At 36.1% G+C, this 16835-nt stretch overlaps 1 protein-coding gene across 6 annotated transcripts in view; it reads left to right on the forward strand.

The window, feature by feature from the left end:
• The window catches only part of PTPN13 (protein tyrosine phosphatase non-receptor type 13), a 173107-nt gene that overhangs the window by 155203 nt on the left and 1069 nt on the right, over positions 1–16835 (forward strand). For all 6 annotated transcript variants that reach the window (XM_081050073.1, XM_081050075.1, XM_081050076.1 and 3 more), the window contains 7 exons: positions 5783–5838; positions 7153–7256; positions 8749–8897; positions 10235–10325; positions 12641–12978; positions 14523–14738; positions 15805–15867. In XM_081050073.1, coding sequence (XP_080906199.1) covers positions 5783–5838; positions 7153–7256; positions 8749–8897; positions 10235–10325; positions 12641–12978; positions 14523–14738; positions 15805–15867 — 1017 coding nt within the window. The remainder of the gene's footprint in view (positions 1–5782; positions 5839–7152; positions 7257–8748; positions 8898–10234; positions 10326–12640; positions 12979–14522; positions 14739–15804; positions 15868–16835) is intronic.

A 16835-nucleotide genomic window follows, 5' to 3' on the forward strand; every position in this document is an offset into this window, starting at 1 on the left:
AAAAAAGTGATTACATAAATATTGAGTATCTCAAAATGCATCATATTGTAGTGATTTTACTTAAGAGGTTGTTCTTTCATACCATCAGAATATTAATAGTTATAACAACAATAAGCTCTTTGAAAAAGGTTTCTGAACATGTTAAATTATGCTAACTCTAATTATATTTTTCTTAATATTAAAAGTGCCCCTTAAAATGTATATTCTGAAGGCTCTGAAGACTAACAGAATAAATAAAAACTAATCTCCATTTCAAAAATGTCACATCCAATGCCTTTTTTTTTAAAAAAAATTAAAAATATAGATTCTCATTTATACTGAGCTATAATAAAAAAAAGTTTATAGCAGAAATTTCATTCAAATTGCTTTTTTGTTATTTCAATATGAAAATATTACATCCTCATTGTAAAAAATTTTTCAAACAGAACCATCTAAAAATACAAATTTCTTTTTTTGCCTATTCCTCATCTTTATCTGATGTAGCTATTATTAAAATTTTGATTTTTATCTTCTCATTATGCAAATGAAAACATTTATATGCATATGTGATTTTTTTAAAAAAAATAAACTTTATAACATGGTTCTAAATTTGGTTTTCACTTTACAATTGATCATACCCTCTTTCCACATGAGTACATAAAAGTCTTTCTCATACTTTCTAATGCCTTCCTATTATTCTGTTTCACAGATATACCATGATTTATTAAATTGGCTATCTGTTAATGAATTTTAAATTTCGTGTTTGTTATAAACAACAGTGCAACAAAGAGTTCTATTTTTTTATACTGTGAACTCTTAGGATTCACAAGAATTAATTTTACTAAATTTAAATTTGGTATTTGTCTGATTCGTGTAGGCATTTGAGTTTGAAGTCTTCCCTATTCTTGCTTGTGCAGCCATAACAAAATACCACAAACTGCGTGGCTTAAAAAACAGAAATTTCTTTTTTCACTGTTCTGGAGGCCAGAGGTCCAAGATCGAGGTGCCAAGAGGGCTGGTTTCTTGTGAGATGACCATCTTGGCTTACAGACGGCCGCCTTCTTATTGCACTCACACAGCCATTTCTCTGTGTTTGTGCTCTCCTGGTGTATCTTCCTCTTCTTCAAAGGACACCAGTCCTTTTGGATTAGAGCCCCATCTTTATGACCTCATTTATCCTTAATTACCTCCATTAAGGCCCTATCTCCAAATATAATCACATAGGGGGTTAAGACCTCAACCTGTGAATTTTGGGGGGATACAATTCAGTCTATAACACAGTCTTTGCTTTAACCAGTTATAAAATACAATTGAGTTTTCATTCAGAATAGTTACAAAACAAATAAAAGCTCTAGGCATAACTTCAACCAAAAATGTACAAGATCTACATTATTAAAATTTTAAAACTTTACAAAGAAGCATAAAAGAAGCACTAAAGAAAAACATTCCGGGTGGCCGGATGGCTCAGTTGGTTAGAGCGCAAGCTCTTAACAACAAGGTTGCTGGTTCAATTCCCTCCATGGGGTGGTGGACTGTGCCCCCTGCAGCTAAAGATTGAAAACAGTGACTGGACTTGGAGCTGAGCTGCGCCTCCACAACTCGATTGAAGGACGACTTGGAGCTGATGGGCCCTGGAGAAATACGCTGTTCCCCAATATTTCCCAATAAAATTTTTTTAAAAAGAAAAGAAAAATATTCCTTGTTCTTTGATAGAAAAACCTAAATTTAAAATTCTTTCTAGATTGACCCCTAAATTAAATATGATCTCGTAAAATATTTTGACTTTTTTTTTTTTCTAAGTAAGAAGCTGGGTGGCTTGGTAAAAGGATTCTAAAGTTCACATGGGAGAATTGAGATATAAAAATATCCAGGAAAATTCTAAAAATTAAGATTCGTGGAGGGAGAATATTCCTATCAGTTATTTGGAAATATTATATAAGTTGTCCTGCTACCAAAGTACAGATAGACTCCACAGATTTGTGCCTTGAGGATTCAAGATGTGTAAGACCAAATATTTTGGGCATGATGACAGAGTAAGTAAATGCGGTGCTTACCTTCTGTCACAACCACATCAGAATTACAACTAAACTACAAAACAACCATCATTGAGAATCGCCTGAAGTCTTGCTGAAAAGAAGCCCTGCAACTACAGACAGAGAAGAAGCCACCTCGAGACTGGTAGGAGGGGCAGAGATGCAAAAGGAGCTGGTCCCACACCCTCGTGTGATCAGTAAACATCGGGAGGGATATCTCCTGATCCGGAGGTGCCCCCAGGAGGAGCAAGGGATCCCATGTCACACCAGGCTCCCCAGCCCAGGGTGCCAGTGCCAGAGAGAGAAGTTCCTAGCACGGCACAAGCAGTGGCCATCTGAAGATTGCTTTGTGGCTCCTGCCAGTAGCTCTGGGCAGGGTACGGACTGCAGGTGAATTTGGCCTGCAGCAGGTCCCCTCCTTGGTGGCCTTTGGTGGGGCTGGTACGTGCAGTGGCCAGCTTTGAAATGAGCTGGAGCATCACTTAGCCGCCTCCAAGGACAACACACCCAACAGGAGGATTGGACATGCACCAGAGCCCTGCTGAGGCAGATCCTGCTCTCCACTGTAGTCACAGCCAGTCCTGACACCAATGAACCCAATGAGCCACACTGACGTACAAAAAGCACCCAAGGCTCAACTACAATAGGAGGGCACATACAAGGGACACGCCTGGAGTATGTGGCTCAGGTGACCAGGAAAACCACCCCATAGCACACCTAAACTACATAACGCCACTCTACTAAGACCGGGAGACATAGCAGTCCTACCTAATACAAAGAAACAAGCACAGGGAAGCAACCAACATGGGGAGACAGAAACGTGTCCCAAATAAATGAACAGAGCAAACCTCCAGGAAAAGAACTAAACAAAATAGAGATAAGCAATCTACCAGATACAGAGTTCCAAACATTGGTTATAAGGGTGCTCAGTGATCTCAGAGAACTTCAACAAAGAGATGGGAAACATGAAAATGGAGATAGAGAACGTAAAAAAGAACCAATCAGAAATAAAGAATATAATAATGGAAATGAAGAATACATTACAGGGAATACATTACATCGAATCAACAGTAGATTCGATGAAGCAGAGGATCAAATCAGTAATTTAGGAGATAAGGTAGCACAAAACACCCAATCAAGACAGCAAAAAAAATAATACCAAACTGTCAGTGGCTTCCCATCACCTATAAGGTAATCGTGCTTGATCCAGGAAGGATGGTCCTTCAACCAGTGCAGTCACAGAGAGAGAGCCCTGTGCTTAGAAGAGCTCCACACTTACTTATAAAATAATGCTGTGCTATCACCATTTTAAAATTCTTAATAGTTTTTAACAGGAAATACTATCATTTCATTTGGCACTGGGAACTGTAAATAATATAGCCAGTCCTGGATCTAGGTGATATCTCCTCCTTTTCCACGTTGCTGGATCTGGATTCTTTCAGCAGAATCCAGAGTTGGCCATGATAAAAATCCTAAATCTTTTCCTTGAGGCAATACTACATCTGCGTCTTCCAAAAGAGCCTGCAATCCAGAATGACCAAATGAGAAGAGAGACTGAAGGTCAGTCTCTAACCCCACTCTATCCCATACATAGGTGAACTTGGCAAAAATAGTGGGAAATTGGTTACTACTACAAGTATCTCTATAGTTTGTTTATTTTTCAGTTGGGCTTTATCTCACCATTTGAATGTCAATAGCACTTGACTCTTATAAAAGGCTTTATTCTTTTCAAAATCATTACACACATAGTAGATTCTTAGACCAGGATTATGATGGGGAATCAGAAATCCAAATGACTGTACTTGGGGGAAAAGAAACTTAACCCAGAAAAAATTACCAACTTCTCAAAATAAAAAGAATCAACTTCATAAGGACTGCGACGCGTCCTTTTAGTTGTCAGTGGATAACAACAACCTACTCTTTTTCTTTCTCCATAGAAGTTTTGTATTTCCCTCAAATAAATTGAAATTAATATCAAAATAACAATTATAGATACTTTTTAACTCTACCAAGTCTGTAACTGATAGGTCATATTAAAGGTTTTTTAAATATTTTTATTAAATAAGTGAGACAGCCTTCTATGGCTTAGGCAGAAACATGAGTGGGCACACAGTGTTAAACAGACATGATTCCCACCCTCGTGGAGCTTATAGTCTAATGGAGAGGAAAAGAGAATGATCAAATAAACATACAGATAAACATGCAATTATAAGTTGTTATATGGTCTATGAATTTTTTTATTTTTTTTATTTTTTGTAAAGTGGTACACAAGAGAGACCAAGGAGACCTACTTTACACTGGGTGGTTAGGGAACAGACTCAGAAGGAAAAGAACACCGAATAAAGAAAAAGTAACTTCCATAGAAAGAGCTTTGTGGTGAAAAGAGATGAGCAGTTTTGAAGAACTAAAAGACCCCATTTGAATCTTACTAAGTGAAGGGTTTGAATCTTACTAAGTGAAGGGTTTGAATCTTACTAAGTGAAGAGAAGAGTACAACTGGTTGGTAGAATTAGACAGAGGCCAGATAATTCAGGATCTTGAAAGGAATTTCCCATTTGTTACGATAACTTGTCCCGATAAAGATTGAAATGTGAGATTTGTTATCTGTGTAAAAATGCAACTTGGCATCTCCTTCTAATTGTATCAGACTGCTCTTGCAGTACTTGACTCTCTCAGACACCAATTCAGGTAAAGTATGGGGTGATTGATCTGTGTTCCTTGTGAAGAGACCACTCACTTTAATAATATAAGGGCAGGATAATTTAACACATTGGAAATTACCGAGATTTTTCTGGAGAGACCATTTTTCAGATTTTAAAATTGAAGTAGTGAATAAGTGGAACCAGCGAAAACTCTTGGGCCACTGAAGATACCTCAGCCACAGTTCAGCATGTATTAATCAATCAAATGTCATATCATTACCGAACTCAGGTTCGGCTGCTTGCCACTCATGAGTCAATGATCAAGAGAAAAGAGTTGGTGGAAAGGAAAGTGAGTTTATTCAAAATACTAGTATTCCAGGAAGATGGTGGACTCCTGTCTCATAGGCCTTCTCACCTGTTCCTAGACTGACCAGAAGGAGATATGATTTTTGGTGGTGAATACACAATGCAATATATAGATGATGTATTATAGGTATGTACACTTGAAATCCATATAATTTTACTAACCAATGTCACCCCAATAAATTTAATAAATAAAAAAATTTAAAACGAAAAAAAGAACAGCCAGAAGATTTTATAGGTGTGTAAGAAGGAACAGAACAGGAGGAGTTAGGCTATTCCTGGGTGTTGATGTCCAAAAAAAATGCCAGAAAAACACCCCGGAGTTGGGAGGGAGGAAATCTGGTTTGCTTCAAGATAATGTTATCCCGAACCCAGTTGGAAGGGCAATTCATGTGTCACCTGGTGGAAAATTTCAAGGGAGTTGCAGCCTGGTTATCAGTGTCCAGAGGTCTAAGGGCTGAAACAATTTCTTTCAAGTCAGTGTTCTGGTGATTAACCAGATGAATGCAGTATGCATGTAACCTTGGGAAAAAGAGCAATTGAATCAGAGAGAAAGGGAAGGAAACAAAATAATTTTAAGAAGAAAAATAAACTAGATTGTTGAATCTTGAAAAGTATACTATCACTCAAAATATGTGTATTTATAATATGAAGATCAACAATAACAGTACGTATAGGAAATAATTCACAGGAAAAAAATGAACTTTTGCGTTTTTTTTATTTTTTACCATGGGCTAATTTGATTTTGATTTCTCTCTATTGTAGTCTACCAAGATGAATGGCTGTGAAGAATGTTGTGAAGAAAAAGTAAAAGATGAAAGGTAAGAAAATAGCTTTTAAAGTTTTTGTAACAATTCCATTCTTTTTTAAGAAGTGCTCTGAAGATTTCCTTTTAGATGTTAATTTTAAAATTAATTTGTTCTTTTCCAATAAAATAGAATAGGTGAGTAAATTATGGAACTATGGCTAAATATTAACAGTGTTTTAAAAATATTGTAACAAGAAGATTCTAGTAACATATGACAGTGTATTTGTTATAATGTTGCTCCAAAAGAGCAGTATTCTCATGAGCATGGGAAAAAAATGGTAGAAAGGTCTAAAAGGAATGTCGACACTGATGATAGTGATTGTCTTCTCCTAGTAGGATTATAGGTAACTTATTTTTCTGTTTCTCTATTTTTCCATACATTATTTTTTTCTTTTTGAAAACAGTTTCTAATATGAAATGATTCTTTTGTAACACTAAATGATGGGTCAAGAAAAGTTATATATATTGTTGGCCAACTAAATGGTTGTACATAAATTTTGCTTCATGTTAGATAACCAAACAGCCAAAGAGAGCTATTTGCATTTTATTCAAAAAGCAAATTGGCAGTGAATTTTTCACTAAGTTAGACAAGAGGGCACATGTTAATGTAGAGGTGCATATAGTTTTCTACTTAAAAGATTAGCAAATATCTGGGCCAGCTGCCAGTAATTGTAAAGATACCAGATCTTCCCTATTGGGCAGGGGAATGGGAGGAAGGAGGAAGGGTAAATTAGTGTACTTTTTCAGGCGAAATTTGGAAACACTGTTAACATATAAACTTTATTTGCATTTTACTAATTCTTTTTTTTCCCCCCTTTCTTCCTCCTCCCCTCTCCCGCCCCACTCCGGTTCAAGCTGTTGTTTCTCAGTCTAGTTGTGTAGGACACAGCTCCCTGGCCCGTGCTGATGTTCACCAATAGTGACTTCTGTAAATAAATTAATATACATCCATACAGTACAATACAGTGGGCAGCTGTTTAAAAAATAAGAGAAGTATACTGACCCAATTGTAATCAGTCATCCTTGTTGAAGGGTGGAAACAAACCACCACCTTCTCCATCCCCAAGAGGACTCCTTCAGTCTAAGGTCCAAAGACTTGGAATTTGTTTGAGGATAAATTTTAAGTGATATTAAATAATTCTGTACCTCAGAATTTACATCCACCAATAAATTTTAAGAATTGTGGATTCTGATTCTTTTAACCAGATGATCTATTTTCAAATACCGTAATAATTAGAGAGGAAATAAGTGGTTCAAGGACATAATATTTAAATTTATTTGGGGACAAAACTGAAGAAAATATTACAAATGTGTGTTTTTTCCATAGTTTAATTCAAAAGTCACAAGAAAGGAAGATTGATGATGATGAAATAACATGTAGAAGTGATGAATTGCCAACAGAAACAACAAACCACGAAGATTCCAATAAAGGCAAGAATGTTATTATCAAGTTTTTGATCAAAAACAATGGATAGAGAAAATAAGGGTTTGAAAATTATAATTTTCAGAATATATGGATATGTTATTTCATCATATGTGTACTTTATTTGGTTCTGTATGTAAAGTTAAGTGACATAGACAAACATCACCATTCATTTATGTAACCAGATGTTCTTACAGCTGTAGTCTAAAATTCTCAGTGGCTTGGACAAAACATGCAAATAAGTGTGTAAATACTTTAAATGGAAACACAGTTTTTCCATTCTGGAATGAGAAATCAAGGAGCGCATTTCACTTATAGTAAAAATGGGTAGAATAGTTCAAAGATAGGAAACTACTACACTTAAATCTCAACCTCATTTTTTAAGAGCAAGAGTCAGCTGGCCTAGCTTCCCTAGTATTGCTTCTCTTATTTTATAGCTGAGCCAATAGAAAAATGAAGTCTTATCCGGTGTTTCTCTTTTTCCAATAAGGAAATGTTATACTAATGCAATGAAAGAACATGGGTTTATAATTTGAAGTCTTAGTTGTTAAAAGACATCAAAGAAGTTGCATTAAAACTCTTTTGGATTTCAGTAGACTGTTGCCAGTGACAGTGCTGTTATCAGCTCCTGTAGTCCATGCTCTTCTCTCCAGCCGAAAGTTTAGCTTCTTGAGTGGAGGGATCTTACACAGCTTTGTATCCCCCACAGTGTCTAGCATTATTGTTGCCTAAGTAGTAGCTGCGTCACCAAATTACTTTAATCAACTGATTGACATAATTAGAGCTGCACTTGCACAGACTGTATGGTAGGATATCTCTCCTTTTTGTCTAGGATACGAACAGTTGCCTTCTGTAATCAGCAGTTTCTATAAAGCAGGTACTAAATTAGACACACATCTCCTCTAAGACACTGACATCACTTGTTTGACCACCTCCTGAAGACCCCAAGGGTTTCATCTGCATGGAGAAAACTATCAAATGCCAGAGACACTGGTACTGAGTACCAAGGGTGGGTGGAGAAGGGAGAGACCGGTGTTTCTCTGCATTGTCCCATTGTAAGGAGTTTCTGAAGCGTCTCCCTTCCTATTTCCCCATGTGCTTGGTGGCTAATTTAAATGAAGACTAACAGTAGGCCTAGATACATTTTCATCAAGAAAACAGTGCCATTTGAGTCAAGAGAAGCAAAAAGAAACTTTTTAAACCCCTTTAGAAACTGTAAGTAAATGAAAACCAACAGCCTTAAGAACCTCTGCACAGTCAGTGAAGTATTTACTTGAAAGGTGGTTAAAAGGGCCTTGTGGCCGAGATTTTCCTCTGGTGATTGTACTTACCTGCCTACTTATCAATTCTATCGCCTTATTAATTCTAAAGACTCTCACTTTTGTAAAAATAGATGAGGTGAAAATAGGCTCAAAGGCTCAAATTAGTTCCCTTATTCACTAAATCGGTTCTGGGGGATATTTAAAAAAAAAAAAAAATCAATCCCTGTCTTCTTGTTAGATCATCCCTTTCTGACACACGAGGAGCTTGCTGCACTCCCCATCGTCAAAGTGCTTCCCTCTGGTAAATACACTGGTACCAAGTTGAAATCAGTCATTCGAATGTTGCGAGGTTTACTAGATCAAGGAATTCCTTCTAAGGAGCTGGAGGTAAGTAGCTCCTGCTGCAAAGTTAGGAGACATTTTGAAAATTTTGAAAATGTCTATCACTTTACAACTTTACTTCCAACTATAAAGCACCATCTTGTCATATCTATCAGTAAATTAATTTTTCTAATTAGGATCCTAATACACATAGTATTGATTTAAAGAGATCTCTTTCGCCACTTTGGAGCCTGACAAATCTCCCTGCAGATTATCCTCCCTGCCTCATATGTAGGGATAAAGAGGTGGTTTTTCTGAAGTCAAGGATCAATTCCAACCGTCCACAAAACTTCCTAATTAATACATGCAGATGTGGTTCATCATTAGCAATAGTTTCTAATTTAATACAGCTCTAAGAACCTGCCTTCAGTTGAAAGCTGCAGTGGTTCGGAGCCCTTGCTCCCGAGGTCTTGCTGGCACCATCCATATTTATCACTAAGCAAAAGAGAAATTTGGCCCATCTCCCTCAAACCATCTGTTTGACCACTTCTTGAGTTTTCCATAGCCACTGAAGTGAAAGGAGCTAACTTCTACTGAGAGCATCTTCAATGTGCTAGATGCTTTGTATTTAATACTCAAAATGTTATAAATCCCATTATATACATTTGGAAAGAAGGTTACAGTTGTTAAGGTATACTCTCCCCCTCCATTTTGCAGAATTAATTCTTCGTTAAGGTCTTAAGTTTAAATGTCACCATCTCAGAGACATTCCATCACTACCCTTTATAAAGTAGGTCTTTATTTTTCACAGCAGTTTGTTAATTTCTTCAAAGCACATATAATATTTGTTTGTTCATTTCTTTATTGTCTCTTCCTCCCAACAGACTATAAGTTCCAGGGAAGCCAGAATCATATCCTTTTTTTTTTTCACCACTATTGCTAGCACTTATTACAGTGGTTTGCACATAGTACGTATTTTCAGTATATATTCATTGAGTGGCTATCTATGACCCCATAGATAATATTGTCAAGAAATTCTGCTCCAGCTCATTATTTTAAGCCAAGGTTGATTTTATAAGTTGTACTTTTTTCTAAAATATAATTATAGACATCTTTAAACTGAACTTAAAATTAAGGTACATACAAAGTGCCACCTCGCAAAGTTGGTTGACTACAACATGTTAAACATATTTTCAATAATATGTTTTAACAACTGGTGTATCAAATTAGTATTTTGATTTTAGGCTTACTTATCTTGATAAGGCATAATCTTTTTCTTAACGTTCAAAGTCTGCCCCGATCAATAGCCAATTTTGCACCCTGCACATTTAAAGCGTTTGCAATTATTACTGAATTGCTGCTTATCTCAACAAATTTAACTTTATTTCCATTTTTACTTACAGAACCTTCAAGAATTAAAACCTTTGGATCAGTGTCTAATTGGACAAACTAAGGAAAACAGAAGGAAAAATCGATATAAAAATATACTTCCCTGTAAGTTCCAATTTGATTTCAAATCAAATATATAATTTGAACGGATTTAAAACTTTTGTGCTTAATTTACCCTATCTTTCTCTCACATAGTGCATGCACACACATTCAGAGATTTATATCAGTAACAAATTTAGATATACAATGTGAATTCTTTTTAAAATATCTGTGTATTCTGAAAACCAATCAGAGGAATCTTAAATATTTCTTCGGGCATGCTTGAATTTTTATTAGCATAGTATTAGAAATTAATCAGTAATGCCAAATCAGTAATTTTAAAGTCTTTTTAAAAATATGGATTGTTGGGGGCGGCTGGTTAGCTAGGTCGGTTAGAGTGTGGTGCTCTTAACAACAAGGTTGCCGGTTCGATCCTCACATGGGCACTGTGAGCTGCACCCTTCCACTCATTGTAAGTCTAGAGAAATATCTGTGGTACATAACAGCTGTGTACATACATATGGCTACAATAGTACCACAGGTTGCATTATACTTTGAATTGTTTCAGGTACCAGAAGGGAAAAAAAGCAATTAATTTTACCCATGTTTTAACCATTTCACCAATCGACATGGTTTTTCATAATTACACATGAATTATATATATAGCCAAAATAATAGTGTCTAGCAACTTCTTATGGAAAGTGTCAGCCATATTGATATGTACAGTGGGTGCCAAAAAAAATGTATATACATTTTAAGAAAAGAAAAAACTATATTAATTGTAATACTCAATGTGTACCGATAACTGAAGATGAATATAAGTCATATTTGGCTTCTGGAATTACAAAAGGTACTCAAAGTGGTTACCATCAGCATCCAGACACTTTTGATTATGGCGAACTACTGCTAGTTCGGAAAACTCATTGGAAGTATTGGAGCATAGATAACATTTCTTAAAATGTGTATACTTTTTTTTAGCACGCTGAATTACACTGTATGACACACTGACCCTATCTGCCAAGAAGTCAGAAATCCAAAGATAAATAACAAAACCAGTAGTGACAAATCATGCAACAAAAAATAATATAATTGCATTTTTTCAATCAAGATGGAAGACACAAAACTCATTTTGGAAAACTTATTGGAAGTGTATTTTAGCATTTTTAAAATGGAATAGATCATGGTTTGGCATAAAGTAGGTGGGAATTATGTCAGGCCAAATAAATGGCCAGACTAGTATCTCAAAATCAGGGTAGGATAAGCCATAAATCCAAAACTACTGAGTGGGTTTGTTTCTGTGAAGTAAAAGAGAGAAATCAAGTAATAGAAGGGCAACTGATGGAGGATTTTGAAATCTATTACTAAAAGTCATAATTTGGTAATCACAGAAATTACCAGTTAAGTTTATAAATATTTGAAATAGAAATGACTCCTAATGTATAAATGCATACAAATTCTCTTCGATAAAATGACTTACATATACTATTCACTGGGGCAGCCTGCTTTGAAAATTTATATTTGGACTATTTTAAATTACAGTTAAACAAAGACAGGAGTCTATATGCCTGAAGAATAAAGTGAGCTACCTTTTGATTTATTTTGTTAGTGTATTATTTTGACTGCATATTAAAAAGACTATAACAGATAAGCAAGAATTCATTATGCCAATTATATTTGTCATAAGTACTTTAATAGTTTCACTGTAATACTCATTTTTAAGAAATAATATTTTAGCATTATCATTCATTATTAATTTCATTAATCATCATTAAAATACCAATGGAAAAGAAGTAGCCAAGTTGTGTTTCTCTAGTTACTTATTTAAAACTTCCAAATGCATTGTATTAATTTATTTTAATTTCTTCAATCAAATCTATGTAAATAATATCGAATTTTCTGTCATAAACTCACTGAGTTGACATCTTAGATATATTTGTAACATATATATAGATGATGCATTACAGAATTGTACACCTGAAATCTATGTAACTTTACTAACAATTATTACCCCAATAAACTTTAATTTAAAAAAAAAAGATATACTTGTAACATGAGTGAAATGAGTAAATATAAAGTGACTTGACTGTACTACCATTTGAAAGTATGCTTTTATTGAAATGTATTTGTGGTAGTGGCTGGTTAGCTCAGTGGTTACAGCGTGGTGCTACTAACACCAAGGCTGCTGGTTTGATCCCCGTACGGGCCCTCCTTAAAAAAATGCTGTGCCCTCCTTAAAAAAAAAAAAAAAAAAAAGTATTTGTGTTTTCATCTATGGTTATGAGGAATTTTCATAATCTTTGACTTGCCTGTTTATAAAGCTCTTGTTTAAAAGTGCATGATATATATATAGATGGCTCTGTTTTGTGGTGGGAAATTCACAGATGATGCTACAAGAGTGCCTCTTGGAGATGAAGGTGGATATATCAATGCCAGCTTCATTAAGATCCCAGTGGGGAAAGAAGAGTTCGTTTATATTGCCTGCCAAGGACCCCTCCCTACAACTGTTGGAGATTTCTGGCAGATGATTTGGGAACAAAAATCCACAGTGATAGCCATGATGACCCAAGAAGTAGAAGGGGAAAAAATCAAATGCCAGCGCTATTGGCCTAACATCCTAGGCAAAACGACAATGGTCAGCAACAGGCTTCGGCTGGCTCTTGTAAGAATGCGGCAGCTGAAGGGCTTTGTAGTCAGGGCAATGACCCTAGAAGATATTCAGGTAAGTGAATTAAATCTTTCCATTGACTAAGTCTTATCTCCTAGTTGGAATGCAGACCTGGACTCTTTCCATGATTGCATCAATGTGTTTCTAAATAAAAGCCAGTGGCTTCTTTGGTTCCCATTTCTCTTGAACTAATACTACCGATTATTTTTTATCTGATATAAGCTTAAATGTGACCCTCTTCATGAATCCTGCCAGTACGTACTGTAGTAAAATGAAAATGAGAATACAGGACTTCTAATGTGATTATCCATCATCCTTTGCTTAGTGATACCATAGAATGGCTCAAAAATTGTGCTGGAAGCTCATTCTTTTTAAGATCAAACCTCTAAATAGACTCAATAAAACTATTTTTAAAAATCTTTTAAGTTGAAGATATCCCTCCATAAAGACAACTTAATATCTTTGTCAATACATGGACCATTGTGGCATAAACATTTGTCATTCAAGTAATTCCTATTGCAGCCACCTAACCACTGAATAAATTTAGCTTGAATTAGATAAGTGCTATACCTTAAGTAAAGCAGCTACTGTTTTCTCACTTCCATACTTTATTTCACTCCTCTGTCCAGTAATACTAGCTAAGTGTGAGTAATGTGTTTCCTATTGGAGTTTCAGCTTTCTTAAAGAAACAGAAATTTTATTTGCACAAAAGCAAAGCGGATTAGCTTATTTACTCTGTTCTACTCATGGCATGTAAACATAGCCTGAGAATATCCTTCATAATTTTTCATTTTACAAAGAATTAAACTTTACACCTCCTTATTCACTGACACCAGCTCACATTACTTACTAGCACAACTGTTTGGTATTCTTTAAATGATTGGTTTATTTAATCAACACATGTTTGTAGAGCTTAGGCCTCGTTATGGAATCTAGGGATTCAGAGGTTAACAACACAGACAGAAAAAACTCCCTGACTTCATGGAGCTTACTTTCTAATGAGATGGTACTGGTGCTGTGGAAAAAAACTGTGAAGGAGTTGAGTGAGCCACCAGGATGTCTGTGGGAGGGGCAACTATTCAGTTAGAAAGAGCAAGTGCAGAGACCCTGAGAATGAACTTTGCCTCGTTCTATTCTCTTCTCTTCTGTTCTCTTCTCTTCTGTTCCATAGAACCACAGAGATGTCACTCTGGCTGGAGCGAAGTGGCCCGGAGGAGGAGGTTAGGTCTGAGAGGTAGACAGGTCCCTGGGCCAGATTATGCAGAGCTTTTAAGCCAATGCCATGACTGGCTTTTATCTGGGGTAAATTTGAAATGGGGTCATGAAAAAAAAAAGGGCGTTATTCTTATCAAAACCTAATTGGCTTTTAGGGTTTCCAAAGAGTAGTCTTTACCAATATCTAAAATGTGGATCCAGCCACTTTCTTGATAAAGGCCCTCCATGTGTTGTTTGATGGAGACTTTTGGTCTCTTTTGCTTTTCCTTTGATCTGATCCAATGGAAAAAACAAAATTTGAAAGGACAAAATAATATTAAGAGCTAATTACATGGGAAAAATACAGTATGCCTTTATATTCTTACTCTGTTGTACAATTTCAGACAGGAGAGGTGCGACATATTTCTCATCTGAATTTCACTGCCTGGCCAGACCACGATACACCTTCTCAACCAGACGACTTGCTCACTTTTATCTCTTACATGAGACACATTCACACATCTGGCCCAATCATCACACACTGCAGCGCTGGCATTGGACGTTCTGGGACCCTGATATGTATCGATGTGGTTCTGGGATTAATCGGTCAAGATCTTGAAGTAAGTACAAAATAGAGGCTGAAGGAGCATTTGACCAGCAATAGCGATGGAATCTAATTCTTCAATAATGTGGTGTGATCGTGGGATTTTTTTTTTATTTATCAGTTTGTATGAGTACCTTACTTTTCTTACTATACAGAACTGTATTTTAGTATACATTGTTCAAAACTTCATAGGCCATAATCAAGAAGAAATAATATTTCAAATTTGTGTTTGTTTCACTGGTATTTTGAAACTATATGCTCAAAAGCCTCTTACGCAATATGGCATTTTACTCTTTATAATCCTTAGGATTGAATAAGATAAAGTCAGTGTTGTTATCACACTTTAAGGGATAGAAATGTTGAAGCAAAAAAAGAAAGTATATTTTTGAAATGAGCAAGCTTATATTCTTTTTGTTATTGTTACCTATAGATAGAAAATGTGTAGTTTGTTAAACAAATTGATGCTAAATACTCTATCTCTAAATAAACAAAGCCAATAAGAATATAATCTTACTTAAAACCTAAGTTAGTATAAACCTTACTTAAAATGTTAGAATATCTTATGGCACATAGTATGTAATTAAAATTATTGTCTTTTAAAGAATTTCATTTAAAAACACTTCTCTCTGGCACTTCACACTCTATTATATCTAACAATAATTTAAGTAGTACAAAACAAAATAGTTTATTTCTCCATTGTTTCAAACTGTTAAATAAATATCAGTGAAAGTAAAGCGCTCAGGAATTTTATTCTGAGAAGCAAAATGTAGGAAAATTGTTGGCTTTTTTTTTTTTTTTTACTAGTAGTATTAGAAAGGAGTCAAATTTCAGAGGGACAAGAATTTCTGTTGGGAATTTTCAAATAGAATAACCTTCCCTAATTCTTGAAAAATCATAAATAAAATTATCAAACGATGTCAAAGTCAGTTCACCATCTTACTTTATCCGGAATGGTTTTCCAAGACTACTAGAAGGGGAATGATAACGGGGTACAGAAATCTGTATAAGCCACTACTCTGAATCTTTGGGGTTCAAATTCAGTTACCCTTTTTACCTAACATATAAACTCTTTCCTTTGGCAGTTTGACATCTCTGATTTAGTGCGCTGCATGAGACTACAAAGACATGGAATGGTTCAGACGGAGGTGAGTCTGGGTTGGTGTCTTCTAATGAGAATTTTTGTGAAGATTCGGATAGTTTAAAAGATCTGGTTAAACCATTTCCCTTTTGAGGGTTTCCACATTATTGCATACATCCAAAGATATATGGTAGTAAGGGATTCTTTTTTTTTTTTTTTTTTAAGCATGAGTACCAATTCAGAAAAAAAGAAACTATTTCTAGGTTATCTTCTTTTAAATGTTGCCTTTTATCTTTAAAAATGAGAAAATGCAGTATCTGCACTGAATAGATTACAGAGCATAGGGTGGCATGTTGGAGGCAAAAATTGAGGGTGGTACAAAGTAACATGTAATGAGTGGCATTCCTTCCCTATATCCAACCTAAAAAAAAAGATAGAATGCAACCTTCTTGCTACAGAATCCCAAGAGGGAATGGGATTCAGCCGTATGGGCTAGAAGGCAAGAAGGCAGGCTGGATTGCTTAAGTCTGGAGAAGGCACTCGTGGAGGGGAGTGAGTAGGTGGGTCCGTTTGGCTTCTGTTTTGGATGATTTTCCTTTCACTCCCCTGAAAGCAGATGATGAGTTTATCACGCGCTGACCTAGAGTCTTATATCCTTCCCAGGGACTGCATTATCTAGAGTATCTTGGATATTAACTTCTACCCCCCTCCCCATCCTTTTTCCACCTCCCTCCCACCCCGACTCCGGTTCAAGCCTTTGTTTCTCAGTCCAGTCTAGTTGTGTAGGACACAGCTCCCTGGCCCATGTTGGTATTATGAGCCTGGCATTCCGCCCGGCTGAGGCAGTCGGTCACCAGTCGTTGGTTGGCTGCTCACAGCAGCTCATGACAGCTCACACTGGCTGCCGGCCACTCATAGCAGCGCACAGCAGCCCAGCTCCAGGGAGAGCCGTTGTTCACAATCTTAGCTGTAGAGGGCGCAGCTCACTGGCCCATGTGGGAATCGAACCGGCGACCTCGGCATTAGGAGCATGGT

This window comes from Rhinolophus hipposideros, assembly GCF_964194185.1.
Source record: "Rhinolophus hipposideros genome assembly, chromosome: 1".
Taxonomy (NCBI): domain Eukaryota; kingdom Metazoa; phylum Chordata; class Mammalia; order Chiroptera; family Rhinolophidae; genus Rhinolophus; species Rhinolophus hipposideros.